Source organism: Protomyctophum bolini (assembly GCF_963924005.1).
Source record: "Protomyctophum bolini genome assembly, chromosome: 20".
Classification (NCBI taxonomy): Eukaryota; Metazoa; Chordata; class Actinopteri; order Myctophiformes; family Myctophidae; genus Protomyctophum; species Protomyctophum bolini.
Genome location: NC_137881.1, coordinates 255,897 through 274,796, shown reverse-complemented (window position 1 = coordinate 274,796; position 18,900 = coordinate 255,897). Strand labels below are relative to the sequence as shown.

General features: G+C 41.9%; 2 protein-coding genes across 6 annotated transcripts in view; both read left to right on the top strand.

The window, feature by feature from the left end:
• LOC308334997 (large ribosomal subunit protein eL15-like) overlaps positions 1-18,900 on the top strand; it is a 41,918-nt gene that overhangs the window by 9,304 nt on the left and 13,714 nt on the right. Inside the window, exons 6-7 of one of the 2 annotated variants that reach the window (XM_080791924.1) lie at positions 2,355-2,438; positions 3,080-3,345. In XM_080791924.1, the coding sequence (XP_080648050.1) occupies positions 2,355-2,438; positions 3,080-3,097 (102 nt within the window). In that variant the 3' untranslated portion in view covers positions 3,098-3,345. Of the gene's footprint in view, positions 1-2,354 lie in introns of those variants that run through there. The other variant, XM_080791923.1, reaches the window with a different exon arrangement.
• LOC308335001 (uncharacterized protein) lies at positions 7,042-18,900 on the top strand. Of its 4 annotated transcripts, none has more exons than XM_080791928.1 (7): positions 7,042-7,182; positions 9,421-9,522; positions 9,893-9,988; positions 10,159-10,353; positions 14,116-14,254; positions 17,537-17,662; positions 18,762-18,900. In XM_080791928.1, the coding sequence occupies exons 2-5, from the start codon at positions 9,441-9,443 to the stop codon at positions 14,217-14,219; spliced, it is 477 nt and encodes a 158-aa protein (XP_080648054.1). In that variant the 5' UTR covers positions 7,042-7,182; positions 9,421-9,440; the 3' UTR covers positions 14,220-14,254; positions 17,537-17,662; positions 18,762-18,900. The 4 variants fall into 4 exon arrangements, with proteins under 4 accessions (XP_080648054.1, XP_080648056.1, XP_080648057.1 ...); XM_080791930.1 differs by having other exon boundaries at positions 14,116-14,265; XM_080791931.1 differs by lacking the exon at positions 18,762-18,900 and adding an exon at positions 18,608-18,651.

Sequence of the window (18,900 nt, the reverse complement as noted above, 5' to 3'; positions counted from 1 at the left end):
AGCAATTTGGATGAATGAGTTGTCAATGGAGGGTATTGTGGGGCACGGTGGCACAGTTGGTAGTGCTGTCGCCTCACAGCTAGAAGGTCCTGGGTTCGATTCCCGCTCGGGGCGCCGTGGGTGCTGGCGGCGTGTTTCCTCCTCCGCGTCATCAGTGCCCATACCCGAAGGCGGGGTTGGCGAAAGGGCCTTTCTGTGTGGAGTTTGCATGTTCTCCCTGTGTCCCCTAGGGTAGGTACCCTCACAAAAACATGCAGTAATCCTGGTCTCTAAACTGCCTCCCCCTGGCCAGCTAGGGCACCTGATGGAGGGGAAATGAACTGGTTGGAATAACGTGTTCCTTCCACGCGCTACGTCCAACCAGGGAAACTCCCCCCTGTCAGGTGTAAAGGAGCAACTTGGACAGGAAAGGAAGCATGAGTTAAGTCCGTTGCTCTCCCCAGGTTGGCGGAGGGTGTGTAGAGCCCAGGATCACATTAGATGATTGACACAGGGGTGAAAAATTGATTCATCCATTATAAAAAAATATCTAGAGTTGCAAAACTGCGGCAAATTTTTAATGGAAATTGGAAGCCATCGACATGAAGATGCAAAGTTACAAAACATTGAGCTGGTTTACAAATATACAGAGCTTTATATCTGCCTGTGTGAACGCAGCATAACACGATGGAACAGCAGCCTGTGATGTAGGAGAATGGTGTAAAACTGTTGCACACGTTTCGACAGAATATAGTTCTTATATTCTACATTATATAAACCTGTATTGTGTCAAAACGTTGGGGAAATAAAAGGTAGTGGTTTCATTGTGGCTGCGAGCTGACCTTCAGTCAAATCGCTGCTGCTGGTCACTAAACTAATCTTCAAATTTCTATTTCTATAGCGGATCTACAAGCTCAGTGTGTCACATTTTGACAGTGTGAGCTTGTAGATTTTCAGCTTTTGCTACTTTTGCAGATGAGATTAGATTTGTAGATTTAGTTTTTGTGGAAGTGCTTTAATGTGTAAATATTGAACCGATGAAAAGTATTCCATTTCCCGTTGGCTTCATTTTCCCATAGCTTTATTTGAATGGCTCTGAAGCTGGAGTGCAGGGGACTGTTGCTGTGGGGACTGGTTGTGCACAGAGCCCATGGGACTGTCTGTGTGGGGCTGGTTGTGCACAGAGCCCATGGGACTGTCTGTGTGGGGCTGGTTGTGCACAGAGCCCATGGGACTGTCTGTGTGGGGCTGGTTGTGCACAGAGCCCATGGGACTGTCTGTGTGGGGCTGGTTGTGCACAGAGCCCATGGGACTGTCTGTGTGGGGCTGGTTGTGCACAGAGCCCATGGGACTGTCTGTGTGGGGCTGGTTGTGCACATAGCCCATGGGACTGTCTGTGTGGGACTGGTTGTGCACCGTGGTGGGCAAGAGTAACTGACATTCTGTGTTATTCCTGTGGTTCTATAGGAGCGTGCTGGTTGTAGAAGGTTCATGTCAAGGTGTTTGACAGTATTTTTCCTGTCTTCCTAAAGAAGTGTAACTGACAGTATTTTTCCTGTCTTCCTATAGAAGTGTAACTGACAGTATTTTTCCTGTCTTCCTATAGAAGTGTAACTGACAGTATTTTTCCTGTCTTCCTATAGAAGTGTAATTGACATTGTGTATTTCTTCGTATCGGGGCGTGCTGGTTGCATGGCTGCACTGTAGTTGCTAAACATTACTACATAAAGAAATGTGACACCTGGAGTCATAACTACTACATTAATACATACAAGAATAACTAAATGAATTGGACAGCCAACCAGTGCTGCACCATTCTGGCTCACATTTAGAAATTAATCTAAAATCTAGATCTCAATCTCAATCAGATTAATTGTGCAGCACTAGCTGGTTGTAGAGGGCTGCTGATGAGGTGTTTTTGTAATCCTATCTTCCTTAGGCATTGATAAAAGGATAGGCTTTGAAAGATTTTATCCATCCTTGCATGGATTACAGTTCTCATTCGCCACGACTGATTTCACTCATTTGGATTCCAGAGAAAACCAGCAGGTCTTCTGTGACTCCATGCTGCTGCGCAGCGAGAATGGCAGATCTAGCTTGTAGATCAGCTATATTTTCGGTCATTAGTTATTTTAAGATGAAAGAGTATTTGACGTGATCAAAACTAGCAATAGAATAGAAACATCTCTCAGAAACACGAATGGTCTCACACAAAATGTCATGAGTTCTTCAGCTGGTCGGCCTAAAACCTCATTACGTTATCGGTCTTGAGATTAAATGTTTTATTTATTCCATGAGAGGTATAACTGACACTGTGTTTTTCCTGTCCTCTCATTGGTCGTAACTCGCACTGTACTTTTCCTCTCCTCCAACAGGAGCGTGCCGGGCGTCACTGCGGCGGCCTGCGCGTGCTCAACTCCTATTGGGTGGGAGAAGACTCCACCTACAAGTTCTTCAAGGTGATCCTGATCGACACGTTCCACAAGGCCATCCGTCGCAACCCCGACACCCAGTGGATCACCAAGGCGGTGCACAAGCACCGCAGAGACTCCAGACCTCTACATATATTTTCTGTTCACTGAAGAGCAGCAACTGCCAATTAATTTGTTTATAGATTCAAGCTTGCTTTGTCATTCTTTCCAACTGCAGCAGCAGGAAAAAAACACTATTGTTTCTCCTAGTTAAAAGACAACACAGGCTCATACAAGAATAAATATATCAAGTGCAAGACAATACTCTGAATATAAATACGTCATAAAAAAAAGTTTATACAGCAGAATGTATCTACAAAGACCTTTATATAATGGTTTAAACGGCTTCAGTTCACAATCCTTACACTGCTGATGGTGAAAAAGCCTTTACCTCTACACTTTATTTTCTGTGGTTTGGTTTCCCATTCAATTCAAACTACCAGTTTGATTATGTTGTACATCAAACGGAAAATAATTTAAAGTTAAACTAGAGTGTTAAGATGTGACCAGAAGGAAATTAAAGAAAATGTATTCCTGCTCATTGGACGTCCAAAAATTATAAATTCAAGAAATCCAATTTCCAATGAATGTTATCGGTCGGTCACTAGCTTTCTGTTTCTCTATCACAGTTACTGACATGTGGATGAAACAGCAGACGCAGGACATCGACTCTGCTTTGGACCCGGAGAGCAAAGACCGCTCGTCTGAGAAACTGCAGCCGCCGTCTGTGTCCGTGAGCCATCACCAACACCACTGAGGGGAGGAGATTGTGTTTTCAGCCAGGTTGGCATTTAATGCTCCTCCCACCTCCGGTGAACTCTCACATTTCTGACATTGAGGCACAGGAACACTTTGGTCACTTTATTTTATATAAAGTATATTTATTGGTTTTTCACTTGGGTCACTTTGTGAGTGTGTGTTGGTGTTTCTCGCTTATCAAATCAAGGAGATAACAAGATAAATGTGTGTGAATAAGTGTGTTCAGACTGGCAGCTGAATCCAGTCTGAATCAGATCTGTGCAAGATCCAGATTGGAATGCGATCTGTTTAAATAACTAAACACAAACAAGTCACATGGAATCCGATTTATATTGCGTTCAGACTGAGACGGATCTCCTGAATGAGATTTGAATCAGACTTGAAACCACCTCTGAATGTGGCTCAAGTCGCATGTGTAGTTACATTGTGGCATGGAAACCACACAGCTCAAAGCTCCACCAATAAACATAATATGTCTTTGCACGTTAAGTAATCTGGTGTGGTGAGTTATTATGAATAATAGTCAGGTTTTCTTTTTTTTCCTTTTCAGTTAACCCATTTAGGCCTGATGTCGAAATTTAACAAATGTCTGAAATACCTCATGTTTCTCTATCAGTGGTGCTCAATATTTCATGTCGACGACCCCCAGAATTATGTTTATTTGGCCACCGACCCCCATCTGAAAATATGTTGTTCCAGAGACCTCCCCAGAAGCAAAAAATAAAAATGTTCGCTCTGAAAGAATATATATTTATTCAAAGATTTGCACCACATTTTCACGATTTTTCAAAAATAGCAGACCTACAAGCTCGCTGCCGCGCTATGAGCTTGTAGATCTCCTATTTTTCAACAGCTAGTTGAAAAGTTAAATTATTGTTAAACAAGATGTCTACACAATTAGAGCATGTAGAACAGTAGAATAGTTGTCATTTTCATCGTTTGCCTGTTATGCCTGGTTGAACGTCATCAAATGGTGGTCCGTGGCTCATATGCTGAATAAATAATATAACTTGATATGAAAAGGGTAAGGCGATACTGCTCAAAGAACATGGATCTCTCTGTTTTTGTTAGAATCGGCCTATAGACGGGTCTGCAGAGCGGTGCCCTGCAGGCAATCGGCATCAAATGAAGCACAGCTTGACACAGACAAAAATGAACCGATCTACAAGCTCACAACGTGCTGCGGAGTGATCCTATGTCCTAGGATAGGTGGTCTAGTAGCAAAGATTTGGCACAACGTTTGTATGTATGTATGGATGGATGGTTCTAGACCTGTTACTGGTCTTCTCCACTTGAGGGCGACACAGACCGTAGAATAAAAACGGATTCAGCTCTGTCTTTCACAATCTAAACTCATCGTCAAATAAAATAAAAACGGCGCCCTGTTTTCCTTTGAGGGTGACAGATGCCGTTGAATAATAACAGAGAGACTTAACTTTGCAAGGGATGCTTTTTTAAACCAGTAGAAATCTTTAGGGACAAACGGCAGCATGTTTCCTTCTCAAAACTGTTTTAAATAGTCTAGAAGCTTCAGATATTAACATGGTGACATCCACTATGAATATGAATGTTATAACACTAGTTTAACTAACTAATTTAAAATAATCCATTCGTAAAACAAATAACCAACTAATTTAAAATAATCCATAAACATATATTATATAACTAAGACGTTATCTCACACTTTACATCGGTATATTTATTTACCTTCGTATCATAATTATAATCCTCGGTAGGCGAACACGGATCCTCGTACATACCAGCCTTACGTTACCATTCGGCTAAAGAGCCAGATCTAATAGGTAGATGTGTGCCACCCACTATAGCCTACATTGAAGGTGTAGTGTGCTGTAAATAGCGGATCTACAAACCCACAGCGCGTCTCTGATGCAGCTCGTTGTGGGCTTGTAGCTCTGACGATAGCGCCCCTGGTGGTTAGTCTACCAACTTTGTGTAATGTAAATGTCCGTGTGTTTTTTATTAGTAATTGAATATTAGGACCACAATGGAAACACTGTTATCCTTTAGACCAAAGTCTCACTTTAAATCTGTGCTATATATATTTTTCATCTAATAAACTAACTAAAAAAATAGCGAAATAACGAATGAACTATCTAATTTAAAATAATCCATTCATTAACATAATTTAATAATATTTATTTTCGCCCGGTACATTTATGAACCGTCGTATAACGGTGCAGAGCGCCGAAAATAGATCTACAAGCCCACAGGGCGTCGAGGACGCAACGCAACAATCACACTGCTTTAAACTGGGCTGTGATGCAAAATGTATTGAAAGTGGGTATTAACGCCATCTGGTAACTTTAGTAATGTGCGTTGTAAAATGAAAGCGTCGAAATTCTGCCGTTAAACGCTGCATTTCCGCTTACTCTTTGAGTACATTAAGGTTCTAACTAGGGTAGGTATTAGTTAGGTTTATAACTGGCTATTTGAGTACATTTAGGCTACACATGTTGCCCTATGAATGCTTCCTAAAACATGCATTCTAAACATACAACACAGCACAGATACAGCAGAATGTAGTCTCTGATGCCACCTGGTGGTGACAACCGACAACTGCAGGATGCGGCAGCGTGTATTTCCATCCGTACGACTCTTGTCGAAAACAGCTGATGTTTGGCTCCGTCTAATCAGCAAATTTAGAATTTCCGGTTTGAGAGGGCTCCGTCTAATGAGCAAATTTAAAATTTCCTGTTTGAGAGCTAGCAAATTTAAGACATCCGGTTGCCTTCAGAATAAAATTACGTTTGGCTCCGTCTAATCGGCAAATTTAGGACTTCCGGTTTGAGAGGGCTCTGTCTAATGAGCAAATTTAAAATTTCCTGTTTGAGAGCTCGCAAATTTAAGACATCCGGTTGCCTTCAGAATAAAATTATGTTTGGCTCCGTCTTATCGGCAAATTTAGGACTTCCGGTTTGAGAGGGCTCCGTCTAATGAGCAAATTTAAAATTTCCTGTTTGAGAGCTAGCAAATTTAAGACATCCGGTTGCCTTCAGAATAAAATTATGTTTGGCTCCGTCTAATCGGCAAATTTAGGACTTCCGGTTTGAGAGGGCTCCGTCTAATTAGCAAATTTAAAATTTCCTGTTTGAGAGCTAGCAAATTTAAGACATCCGGTTGCCTTCAGAATAAAGTTAGGGTTATTTAATTAGACAGGGCCTAGCTACGCGCTAGCCGCTAGCTGACCAGCTAGCTGTGTGTCTTCATGACCTAAAAACGACACTTTATTTGTTGTAAAACTTTCTTTTTTTGAATCGACAGTTTGTGTTAAATAATCTTCAATTTTTTAGAACAACAATGAAACACTTAAACACGTATTAATATAATATCCATGAAGATAGCATAAAGCTAACGATAGCTAAAGCTAACTTAAGCTTTAGTTGATCTTTTAAATGTCCTCCTTAGTATAAATATATTAATAATTAATATATACTCTAAGATGTCGTCACTGTTTTGTTGTTCTATTCTTAGAGTATAAAAGTAATATTATTTATCGTAATTATTAATGTCCTCACTATATTATTTACTGCTATTATTTTAATGTTTTATTCCTGCTTTTTGTTCTCCATTCATTTCTCTGTAAAGCACTTTGAGCTGCATTTCATTTCATGAAAGGTGCTACAAATAAATAAATAGTTTTATTATTATTATTTTATTAACGCACACTGCGCATGCTCAGTTCCGCTCGCACGACAACAGCCGAGTGACGTGGTTCGGCACTTCGGCTGTTCCCGGCGGTCTGTTGGACACTGTTGGACGGAGAAGTATAACTGTAGCTCTGTCAGAAACACTGTTGGACGGAGAAGTATAATTGTAGCTCTGTCAGTATTCGTGACACACATTAAACTATATTTAATCTGACATTTAATCACAAACGACTTTAATCTGATTCATATTAATTTACTGGAGCGTTTAAAGCCCATAGGAGGAGGGAGTGACGTCACAGGAGGAGGTGAGTTTTAAAGACGTTTAAAAACATTAAAGTGTTGTTTTGTTTACCTCGTTAAACTACGAGGAACTAATAGCAGTTAGCATTAGCAGCATCAGCAGCGCGAGACACGCTGTTTATTTACATGCCAGTCACATTAACGCCGACAGAACTCCGTCAGGTCTAACCGTGGAGCTCATTCATGATAATTATTCATGATGTTATGTGTTTATATTCATGTGGAACTCGGTGTTGTTAGGAATGCTAGCGTTAGCTCGCCAGTTAGCTGCTAACGGCTGAGCTAACGTAATGTAATGTATGCTATGCTGCGCAGTAGGACGGTGTCGCTCTTTAAAAACAACAGATCTGCAACTTAAGCTGTGGCGTACTGGCGTTCATAAAATGACGATAATAATTCTATAATACTATGAAATAATAGTATAATACTAATACTAGACCACCATCTGATGACATTTACCAGACCCAAAACTAAAGAATCCTGTTGTTGTCGTTGGATCAGATCTTGTCCACAATTCCATGCTGTTTTGATGTTGGTACCATTAGGACATAATCAGGCAAACGTTGATCAAAATTCTTCTACATTCTCTAATAGTGTAGACTTCTTGTAACTTAAGTAATGACGTGTCCAGAACGCTCTCTGTCTTCTATAAACACAACACCAGATATCTGTCTAAACACCTGAACGTGTCCAGAGCGTTCTGTCTTCTATAAACACAACACCAGATATCTGTCTAAACACCTGAAAGTGACCAGAGCTCTGTCTTCTGGTCTGTGGAAAGCAACATAAGAGCACTGTTGACCTAGAATGTGCAGATTTCACCTAAACATAAAATAACTAGTGTGAACCCATAGTCATATTCATAGCTATGTACTGTATTTGGCATAACAATTGAGGTATGACAATTTTTAACGCACAGCCCCAAGAAATCTATCATTTTATAATGAGACAATTTACTTTTGGGGCAAGTGGGCAGGACCTTTGGGCAAGTAGGACATGACCTGTACTTGCCCGGCGGGCAAGTGCCTTTAGTGTCAAGTTGTCAACCCCTGGCCTGAACCAATCAAAACACTGCTGTCAATAAGACCCTGAACCACTGCTAGAATAGCTTGTAGATCTGTTATTTTGCTCTTGGGTCGAAGTATGTTGACGCCTCTGTGCTAAAACCGATATTTGACTCAAAATGTTACAACAATAAAACATTTCAGTAGTAAAGTAATTAAGTAAAGTTTACAGTAACACGATTTGAACATTCAACATTAACCCATTAAGACCTGAGGCCCGATACTACAAATGTTTTCTAAATTATAACCTTTTTCTGGATAAACTTCTATTTCCATATCAGTGGTGCTCAAACTTTTCAAGGACACCAAAACATTATAATGTATTTGGCCACCGATCACCATTTCAAAACATTTTGTTCCAGGGACCCCCAGAAGCAAAGATTTCATTTCAATATTGTTGCTTTACATACAAGATCAGGATGTATTCAAAGATATATTCATAAATGTTAGTGTTAGTGTTATGGTTATGTGGTTAGGTTATGTTGTTTCTACAAGCTCAAAGTGACGCACTAGGAGCTTGTAGATCTGCTATTTTTGAATAGTCAAAGTATAAAATGAGACGGGTGCTTTCCCAGTTAAAGGTGTAATATTTCTACTGTATATCAGTTACATTATTGAGGGGCAATGTGGGGTGTGGAGCGTTGTCCAGGGTGTTTTAGAGAAGGGAGAAGAGTCTAGGACGTGTGGAGCGTTGTCCAGGGTGTTTTAGAGAAGGGAGAAGAGTCTGGGACGTGTGGAGCGATGTCCAGGGTGTTTTAGAGAAGGGAGAAGAGTCTGGGACGTGTGGAGCGTTGTCCAGGGTGTTTTAGAGAAGGGAGAAGAGTCTGGGACGTGTGGAGCGTTGTCCAGGGTGTTTTAGAGAAGGGAGAAGAGTCTGGGACGTGTGGAGCGTTGTCCAGGGTGTTTAAGAGAAGGGAGAAGAGTCTGGGACGTGTGGAGCGGTGTCCAGGGTGTTTTAGAGAAGGGAGAAGAGTCTGGGACGTGTGGAGCGTTGTCCAGGGTGTTTTAGAGAAGGGAGAAGAGTCTGGGACGTGTGGAGCGTTGTCCAGGGTGTTTAAGAGAAGGGAGAAGAGTCTGGGACGTGTGGAGCGGTGTCCAGGGTGTTCTTAAGGAGAGGGGTTGTAGGGTTGTGAAGACGTAACTCATTTCTATGTCATGTGTTTGTCTGTCCTCTAACAGGACGTCCATAAAAGGACATCATGTTCAACAAGTCTTCGTTTGGAGCTCCGTTTGGAGGAACCACCAGTGGCTTCGGAGCGACGTCTACCTTTGGACAGCAGAGTAACTACTAATACTTTACTCTAATACTACATGTACATGACAGCAGAGTAAGTACTAATACTTTACTCTAATACTTTACACAACGTGTTTTGGTCCGACAGTCATTAGACCGACAACCTACCTCTATCACTAACCCTAACCATAACATACCTCTATCCCTAACCTAACCATAACACGGAACAGCGCATGTTTGAGCGCTAGTCCGACCGTTGTTCCCGCATGTCGGACTAATGCTCCGTCTGAATGACGTTCGGATCACCTACTGTAGCCTATAGTTTTATTACCTCCACCTTTGGACAGCAGAATAAGTTATTGTGCGTATTTGATGTGTATTTGATGTGTATTTAATGTGTATTTGATGTGTTTTCAGGCACTGGCTTTGGAACCACTGGAGGTTTTGGCAGTTCAGCTTTTGGAGCCACACCCAACACTGGAGGTCTGTTTGGAGCCACACAGAATAAACCTGGTGAGTTAAGATTCTTCTTTTCATTCTGAACTCTCTAGAACGAACACAAATAACCCAGGGGCTGGTTTCTGTTTCACTAAGACGGAAAGAAATCATTCTGGAATAGAGACAAAGTCTGTTCACTAACGGTGTGTTTGGCTCCAGTGTGTAATACAGTGTTTCTCCACCAGGAGGCCTGTTTGGCTCCAGTACATTCAGCCAGCCCGTCACCAGCCAGACGACCAGTGCAGGTTTCGGGTTTGGGGGAACCACGCAAACCAGCGGGACCAGCCTGTTCGGATCCACCAACACCGTGACTACAGGAGGACTGTTCTCCTCACAGCAGAGCAATGCCTTCGGCGCGGCCAAGCCCGCTGCCTTCGGAAGTACGTTAACATTATTATTATTATTATAACATAAAGCCAGCTGCTTTCGGAAGTACGTTAACATTATTAATATAACTGATGTTAAAATACAGCAGCGTAGACCTGCCCTTTGTGTTCCATTCCTATAATAACTGATGTTAAAATACAGCAGCGTAGACCTGCCCTTTGTGTTCCATTCCTATAATAACTGATGTTAAAATACAGCAGCGTAGACCTGCCCTTTGTGTTCCATTCCTATAATAACTGATGTTAAAATACAGCAGCGTAGACCTGCCCTTTATGTTCCATTCCTATAATAACTGATGTTAAAATACAGCAGCGTAGACCTGCCCTTTGTGTTCCATTCCTATAACTGATGTTAAAATACAGCAGCGTAGACCTGCCCTTTATGTTCCATTCCTATAATAACTGATGTTAAAATACAGCAGCGTAGACCTGCCCTTTGTGTTCCATTCCTATAATAACTGATGTTAAAATACAGCAGCGTAGACCTGCCCTTTGTGTTCCATTCCTATAATAACTGATGTTAAAATACAGCAGCGTAGACCTGCCCTTTGTGTTCCATTCCTATAATAACTGATGTTAAAATACAGCAGCGTAGACCTGCCCTTTGGGGGGGGCATCAACAACAGCCTGTTAACTTAAACAATTCATTAAACTAGTACTCACCTAATGACGCCGCCACGGAGGATCTACCATGTTTAACGTAATTTCCAAAGTGTTTAGCCTACATTGTTTAAGTCAAAGACGCATGCAGTTTTTACTTTGGCTTAAAGCATGTTGTTATTATTATTCTGCTTAGAGTATATTCCACCACCACCACCGGCACTGTCATAGCGGCTGGCTACAACCGAAACAACTTCTTCTTCCTCTTCAAAATAAATTCTACTTGTAACAATACTTTTATTTCTTAAAGGAGAACACCACACCAAAACACACTGGCCATGCATCTACCTTCATCCCTGTGCCATCATCCATAGTGCCCTTGATTTTTCTCATAGATGCCCCCTCCTCTACATCTCCCTCTGACTCCCCCCTCCCCTCCCACAGCTTGCATTTGCGCATGTTGTCCTCCTTCTAATGTGGGTATTTAGATAGCTCCAAACTTTATTTTTTTTCACGCATCGTATTATAATAGTATACTGAGACTCACGCATGCGCAGTTTTCACTCTAGGCCAGCCGTTACATGTAATCCCAGAGGTAGTCGATTCCAGACGAGATTCTCGCGAGACTTCAAGCTGGAGCGCCCCTTCCTATGAGCGCTCCTGTCAACTCAACTCTGTGCTCTGCTCTTCCACGCCGCCGCCTACCACTTGTGTTTACATGGTTTAATTACATTCGCACGCGTGTCAAGCATTCCTACTAGTTGTCTAGTTTCATTTATTTGAGCAACAACATGCCTCGTTGTATATATCCAGGCTGTTCAACCGCAAAGACTAGGTCAACTCTAAAGAGAAAAAGTTTTCATGCGATACCTACTCTGAAGAACCTTGATTTGAGGAGACGTTGGCTTCTAGCACTACAGATGGATCTCAATAGCTCAGATGAGCAGACTCAAGGACGCATTATTTGCAGCGATCACTTCAAGGCAGATGATTTTCGTCCAAAACAACAAGAAGAAGAAACTACTGCCTCGCTACATAAAAAGAAGGGTCACGGTCTGAGACGATTAAAAATAAAAACAAAGCGAAAAATAGAACGGACTAGACTGCAGGCAAACGCAGTTCCACAGACTAAATACTATTGACTTCACACTGCACATTGAACACTTTGAATAAAAAATGTAAATGCCAAACTAGTGGGAATTACTACTGCTAAAATGGTGCGTCAATTTATAACTACCTACTCCAGACTTATGTTACTTATCTACATACATATTATATATATATTTTTTTTTCATTCATTTTCCTGTATTGAATCCGTGTAGCACTATATTGTTGTTACTTCCAATAAGAAAGAGCATATTGGCTGAAGCGTGTCATTCTGTGACTCATTTAAAAAATGCACCCCAAAATAGTATGTATGATTGACATTATTTTAAAGGTTTGTCAATAGTACAATGTTAAAATATATATAGTATCAATAGAAATACAATATAATGAATTCTATTTGAAATAACACTGGCATTTAGATTAGATAAATAATTGTTTTAATTGTTGTAGAGTAGACTATACTTACTCAACGGATAGGTGCCCGTCTTCTCCTTCTGGTTTTGGTCGTTTGTCCCAGTTTATTTTCTTGGTCAGAAAAAAGAATTCCAATACTCCTCTGTCGAGTAGATGGGGTAGAGGTACATCTGCATTGTCTGTGATCGTGAGCGACGACGAGAAACACCTACTGTCTCTGTGTTTTCATCATCACTATCAGGCTTCGACCTCCACTCTTCCCATTCTCTGCAGCATTTACATTCCACTTCCAATGGCTTTAAATCGCATTTTCCACATGAACACCAAAATAAATCCTCGGTTCTCTGCCGTACGCCTGGAAGGGGAACAGTAGAACCGCCTGCTGCCTCGTTCATCCGTGCCTCCTCCATTAGACGCATTTCTTCGTCGGTATACTCATATACTCAACATCTTCTTCAACTTCGGCCATTATGAAACTAGTCTAGTTTGTTAATAATACAGAAAGATAAGGACTATAATGATGCGACGCGATCAGTCATCAGATTGCATGTAAACAAACAAGAGGGAGACTGGGAGAGATAGTGGATCACAGTTGAAAGGAGCGCTCCAGCTTGAAGTATCGCGCGTCTCGCGAGAATCTCGTCTGGAATCGACTACTTCTGGGATTACATGTAACGGCTGGCCTAGAGTGAAAACTGCGCATGCGTGAGTCTCTGTATACTATTATAATACGATGCGTGAAAAAAAAAAGAAAGTTTGGAGCTATCTAAATACCCACATTAGAAGGAGGACAACATGCGCAAATGCAAGCTGTGGGAGGGGAGGGGGGAGTCAGAGGGAGATGTAGAGGAGGGGGCATCTATGAGAAAAATCAAGGGCACTATGGATGATGGCACAGGGATGAAGGTAGATGCATGGCCAGTGTGTTTTGGTGTGGTGTTCTCCTTTAAGTGAACTTACAGGATGTAGTAGACGCAGGATGTATAGTAGGCTATACTATGCGCTGCGCGTTGGGGCTTGGGGAGATAAATCACATAGAAGGCAGGAGAAATAGACTCCGGGCAGTCGGGGTTTTATTATTTTTAAATCTTGCACACAAAATGAACAGGGACGCATTATAGTAACGGGATTACTGTTTTGGAAAAGTAACTAGGTAACTAACTACTAAATTGCAAAACTAACAAGTTACTTTATTCCGTTACCAATAAAAGTAGTCCCTTACATAACGCCGTTATTAATAGCGCCGTTACACCCAACACTGGTTAAAATACAGCAGCATAGACCTTCCCTTTGTGTCCCATTCCTATAATAATACTAATAATACAACTTTATTTGTATAGCACCTTTCATGACATGAAATGCAGCTCAAAGTGCTTTACAGAGCAATGGAGAAAGAAAATTAAAAGCAAGGCAAAGACATTAAAAAAGGACATGATAAGATCAATTAAAAGCAATGTTGTAGAAGTGGGTCTTGAGCTGTGCTTTTGAGGAGTTTGTTCCATGCCGTCGGCCCATCCTTACTAGTCTGTGCGCTGATGGGCGCTGTTGATGTTCCGTTTGTTTTGACCTGTACAGCACTTTGGTCAGCTTCTGTTGTTTTAAATGTGCTATATAAATAAAGTTTGATTTGATCAGGTGGAGTCAGATGGAGAAGCATCGGAGCTGGACTCCCTGCTGAAGGATTACTTCCAGCTGGACGTGAAGCTGGAAGATCTCTACAGAACATGGAGAGCAGCTGACCCACACTTCAGGAGCATCGCTGACATCTTCACTGGTCAGTTACTGGTCAGTGATACTGGTCATAGTGACATCTTTACTGGTCAGGTACTGGTCAGTGATACTGGTCATAGTGACATCTTTACTGGTCAGTGATACTGGTCATAGTGACATCTTCACTGGTCAGTTACTGGTCAGTGATACTGGTCATAGTGACATCTTTACTGGTCAGGTACTGGTCAGTGATACTGGTCATAGAGACATCTTTACTGGTCAGTGATAGAGACATCTTTACTGGTCAGTGATTGAGACATCTTTACTGGTCAGTGATAGGGCTGTCAGTTCACCTCTATAATCCAATTTGAATTTCATTGCTTCATTATTTGTAATTTTCGAAAATATTCGAATATTTACATTGTTTATTTTAGCTCATACCGGTATTTAGCCTATAATAATACACAGAATAACAAGGTTGACGATGCACGTTCTGTCCACTAGAGGGCCCCCCCTTCCAAACGACAAAGCAGTACTCTCACAGCACAAAATAGCGTTTAAACTGTTGTTTTATTGAGCACAGTGCACTCAGCACGGTAAGATTGTTGTCTGTCTATAGTGCAAATGCAACAAAGGCGTCTTGCATGCTGTGTTTTGCATGCACATGGGCTGCCAGAGTAGTCCATCATTTGTTGTTTTTCTTGTTTTTTTTCGCCACCTCTCTTCGAAGTTAGACTGCAAGCTCTAAACTGACTGGGCCTCTGAACCCTACGCCGTGATATCTCTCTCACACACACACACACGGGCGCGCATTCGAGGTGGGTTGATGATGATTCAATGCTGTGCAGCGCACATGCATGATCATTCAGTGAGGCAACTCGGGCAGCAGGGCACAATATTCCTGTCCCCTCTCTTAAAGGTTTCCTCCCATAAACTTCACTTGAAAATTAAGTTTAAGAAACTTTAATAATTGTGTTGCTTCAATGCTTCTTTGCACCGCGCGTCTCTCTGTCTCTACACTCCTCGACAACTCTATGCAGAGAAATAGCTCCACCTCTGCAAGCCACAAGCCCACAACGCGTCGCTGATTCAACGCGGTGTAGGCTTGTAGATCAGCTCTGTTCCCTGCGCTGCGGGTAGAAAATAAATAAATAGCGTGTGACCGCGTGTGGGAACCGAATAACCGATAGAGAGATTTCACAGCGGTAGATTCGTTACTCAATAAATTTAGTGAGCGGATAAAATAACATAAAACAAAATAAAAATATTAAATAGAATTAATAAATGATAAAAGCTCCATTCGAATGGCAATTTTAGCTTTCGAATATATTAATTTTTTTAAATATTCAAATTTCTTTCATATTATGAAATTCGTTCTGACAGCCCTAATAGCCGATCTGCATGCAGCGCTGATATATGCAGTAGGAGGGTAAACAGTGGACCAAACCCTCACCAGGGTCCCTGACTGTGTGACGCATGGAAATGAGCCATGCAGAGTTTAACATGCTAAGAAATATTTTTCATGGAAGACAATATAGCCCCCACAAGTTACAACAAGTGAGTAAGTGTCAAAGTGACCTGTGACTATCTCTCTTCTATACTGGTGTGTGGCGTCTCTTGCGTGATATGAGGAAGTGGAACGGTGCACATTATAGGGACAAAGTCGTGTGTGTGTGTGTGTGTGTGTGTGTGTGTGTGTGTGTGTGTGTGTGTGTGAAGTGGAGGGGGAGGGGCCGCATCGCGACTTAACTGTTCAGAGAGAGAGAGAGCCCACAGATGTGTTTGAACTAAGAAAATGTAAAAATAAGGCATTTTCCCACATTCCAGTTTTCTGACTTTTTATTTCACAACATATTCCCCAATTTACACTGAGATTATGGGGTGAATGAATGTGGCCAGAGTCCAAGGTTATAATAGTTAACTAAAACTAACAAAAAAACTAACTTTTAGAGTTTATATTTTTAAATGGTATATTTTTTAGGTTTTATTACACAATACTTATTGATCTTTTTTAATCCTATACCTGACAAATAAACCAAAGTACGAAAATACTATAACTAAACTATAACTAAACTAAAACTAAGCATTTCACCAAAACTAAATAAAAACTAGCAAACCCGCTTTAAAAACTAACTAAAACTAACTGAATTAGAAAAAAAGAAGTCAAAACTAACTAAAACTAAACTATAATGAAAAACCCAAAACTATTATAACCTTGGGCCAGACCCATCTTCTCTTTCTGTCATAGTGACATTGTCGTATCGGATCATGTCCAAATCAGGTTCTCCAATCTCCAGTAGCCTCTTCAGTTTTTTTAAGATGTTTTGAGTGGTGCATCCACTGACCACTCCCTTACGGAGCTATGTGTGTGGCTGGCTGGGTCTGAGCACTATGTGTGTGGCTGGCTGGGTCTGAGCACTATGTGTGTGGCTGGCTGGGTCTGAGCACTATGTGTGTGGATGGCTGGCTGGCTGGGTCTGAGCACTATGTGTGTGGCTGGCTGGGTCTGAGCACTATGTGTGTGGATGGCTGGCTGGCTGGGTCTGAGCACTATGTGTGTGGATGGCTGGCTGGCTGGGTCTGAGCACTATGTGTGTGGCTGGCTGGGTCTGAGCACTATGTGTGTGGATGGCTGGCTGGCTGGGTCTGAGCACTATGTGTGTGGCTGGCTGGCTGGCTGGGTCTAGCATACATAGATAGATAGATGGATATCTTTTTAATTTCTACTTTAAGCATGAGGAGGCTGTCAGTGCAGGGAGAGCAGCTGGCATGGAGGTGAAGACATCAGTGTTAAGGTTAAATATCAACGTTAAAACGGGACAAATCCACATTAAAAAAGGCCAATTGTTTTCGCCGCCGCCCTTCGGACGGCGTCGAACGCATTGGACACCAGAGTCTCACTCTTGACATGTTCTGAAATATGGCAGCCCTGCTGTTATTTAGACATTGAAACAACTCGTCTCAGATATAGACTCTGCTATATGTGTTATCATTTAGCAGCAGTTATTGGCCTGCTCATTAACATTCAGGACGGGAAGCGCTTCAGTGTTTTATTAAGCATCATGTTATACTTTAGCTATTGAAAAATAGAAGAGCTACAAGCTCAGAGTGCCGCGCTGTGAGCTTGTAGCTCTGCTATTTTTGACAAATCTTGAAAATGTGGCGCAAAACTTTGAGAGGGAACGTTTTTAACTCAAATCTTTGCTTCTGGGGGTCCCTGGAACATCGTTTTAGATGGGGGGGGGGGGGGGGGGGGGTACCTGGAACAACATGTATAGTTTCAGATGGGGGGTACCTGGAACAACATAGCCCAGATAACCCTAACCCCAGATGACCCTAACCCTAGATAACCCTAAATGAGATGGTGGACACAGCGGACGCCACGCTGGACGAGGCAGAGGCAGAGGTGGAAGAGATGGCAGAGGAGCGAGCTGAGAGCTTCCAGGCAGAGGTGGAAGGCCTGAAGGAGAAGGTGATTTTCTTTGTTTTAAGGGTAACTGTCAGTCTGTGGTAGAATTGCAATATTACATTCGAGGGTGTGGGTTAACGTGATTATTGCCACTTCAGTGATGCTTGCGGAACTCGACTCAGACTCGTTCCTGACCGCATCCCTGTCGTGGCAATAATGACGCTAACCCACACCCTCTCGTGTAATATTGCTTAAATGAAAGTGACATTTGATAAGTGTGTGTGCATCGATCAGTGTGTGCATTCTCCCTCTCAGTACAGAATAACCCATTTAGACCTGAGTTAAAAACATTCACTTTGAAAGAATATATATTCAAAGATTTGCGCCACATTTTTACGATTTAAAAGAAATAGCAGACCTACAAGCTCGTAGCGCGCCACTTGGTGGCGCGCTATGAGCTTGTAGATCCCAAAATAGCCGATTTGCACGTCTACATATGTATACGTAAATTCCACTCATTCATTGTCAATGGGAATTTAATGTTTACAATACAGTAAGTATTATTATTATTACTGCTAACGTACGTCTCCTCTACAGAGACATTCAGTAAGTATTTACTGACCGCTGTGGTGTCGATATATGAATACAACCTGTAGTCACATCTGTAATGAAAGTACTGTCTTGTCTGTGGCCCAGATATAAATGTAGTCACATAAAAGAGCCTTTATATCCAATCCGTGTTGGACTGTACATCTAAGATCCTTAATGAAACCAAACCCTTTTCAACCGTCTGGGGCCAAAAGAAATGTAGTCGGATCTGCTTCTTGTACATTTGTCTACAGCCAAGTATATTAAGTCCATAAGAACTCTGTGTATGTATCGTGTATGTTTTCAGGGTAATGTATTGTGTGTATTTCAGCTAGTAGTGTGTATTTATACTATATTATTGTGTGTATTTCAGGGTAATGTATTGTGTGTTTCTATACTATATTATTGTGTGTTTTTCAGAAGTCCATAAGAACTCCTTCATCGTGTTCATCGGTGGCTCTCTGCTCCACATGTTGTTTACATGTAGACTACTGCTAACATAGGTGCGTGCGTGCGTGCGTGCGTGCGTGCGTGCGTGTGTGTGTGTGTGTGTGTGTGTGTGTGTGTGTGACAGTCTACACCGTCTTTGCGCTCCTAGAATACTTGGTCGTTGGATCCAACATGGCGTTCCACCTCACTGCAGCCTTGGACTTCAGCAACCAGGGAGTACTGGTGGCCACGCCCCCTGAGGACAAGAGATACTGACCTCACAC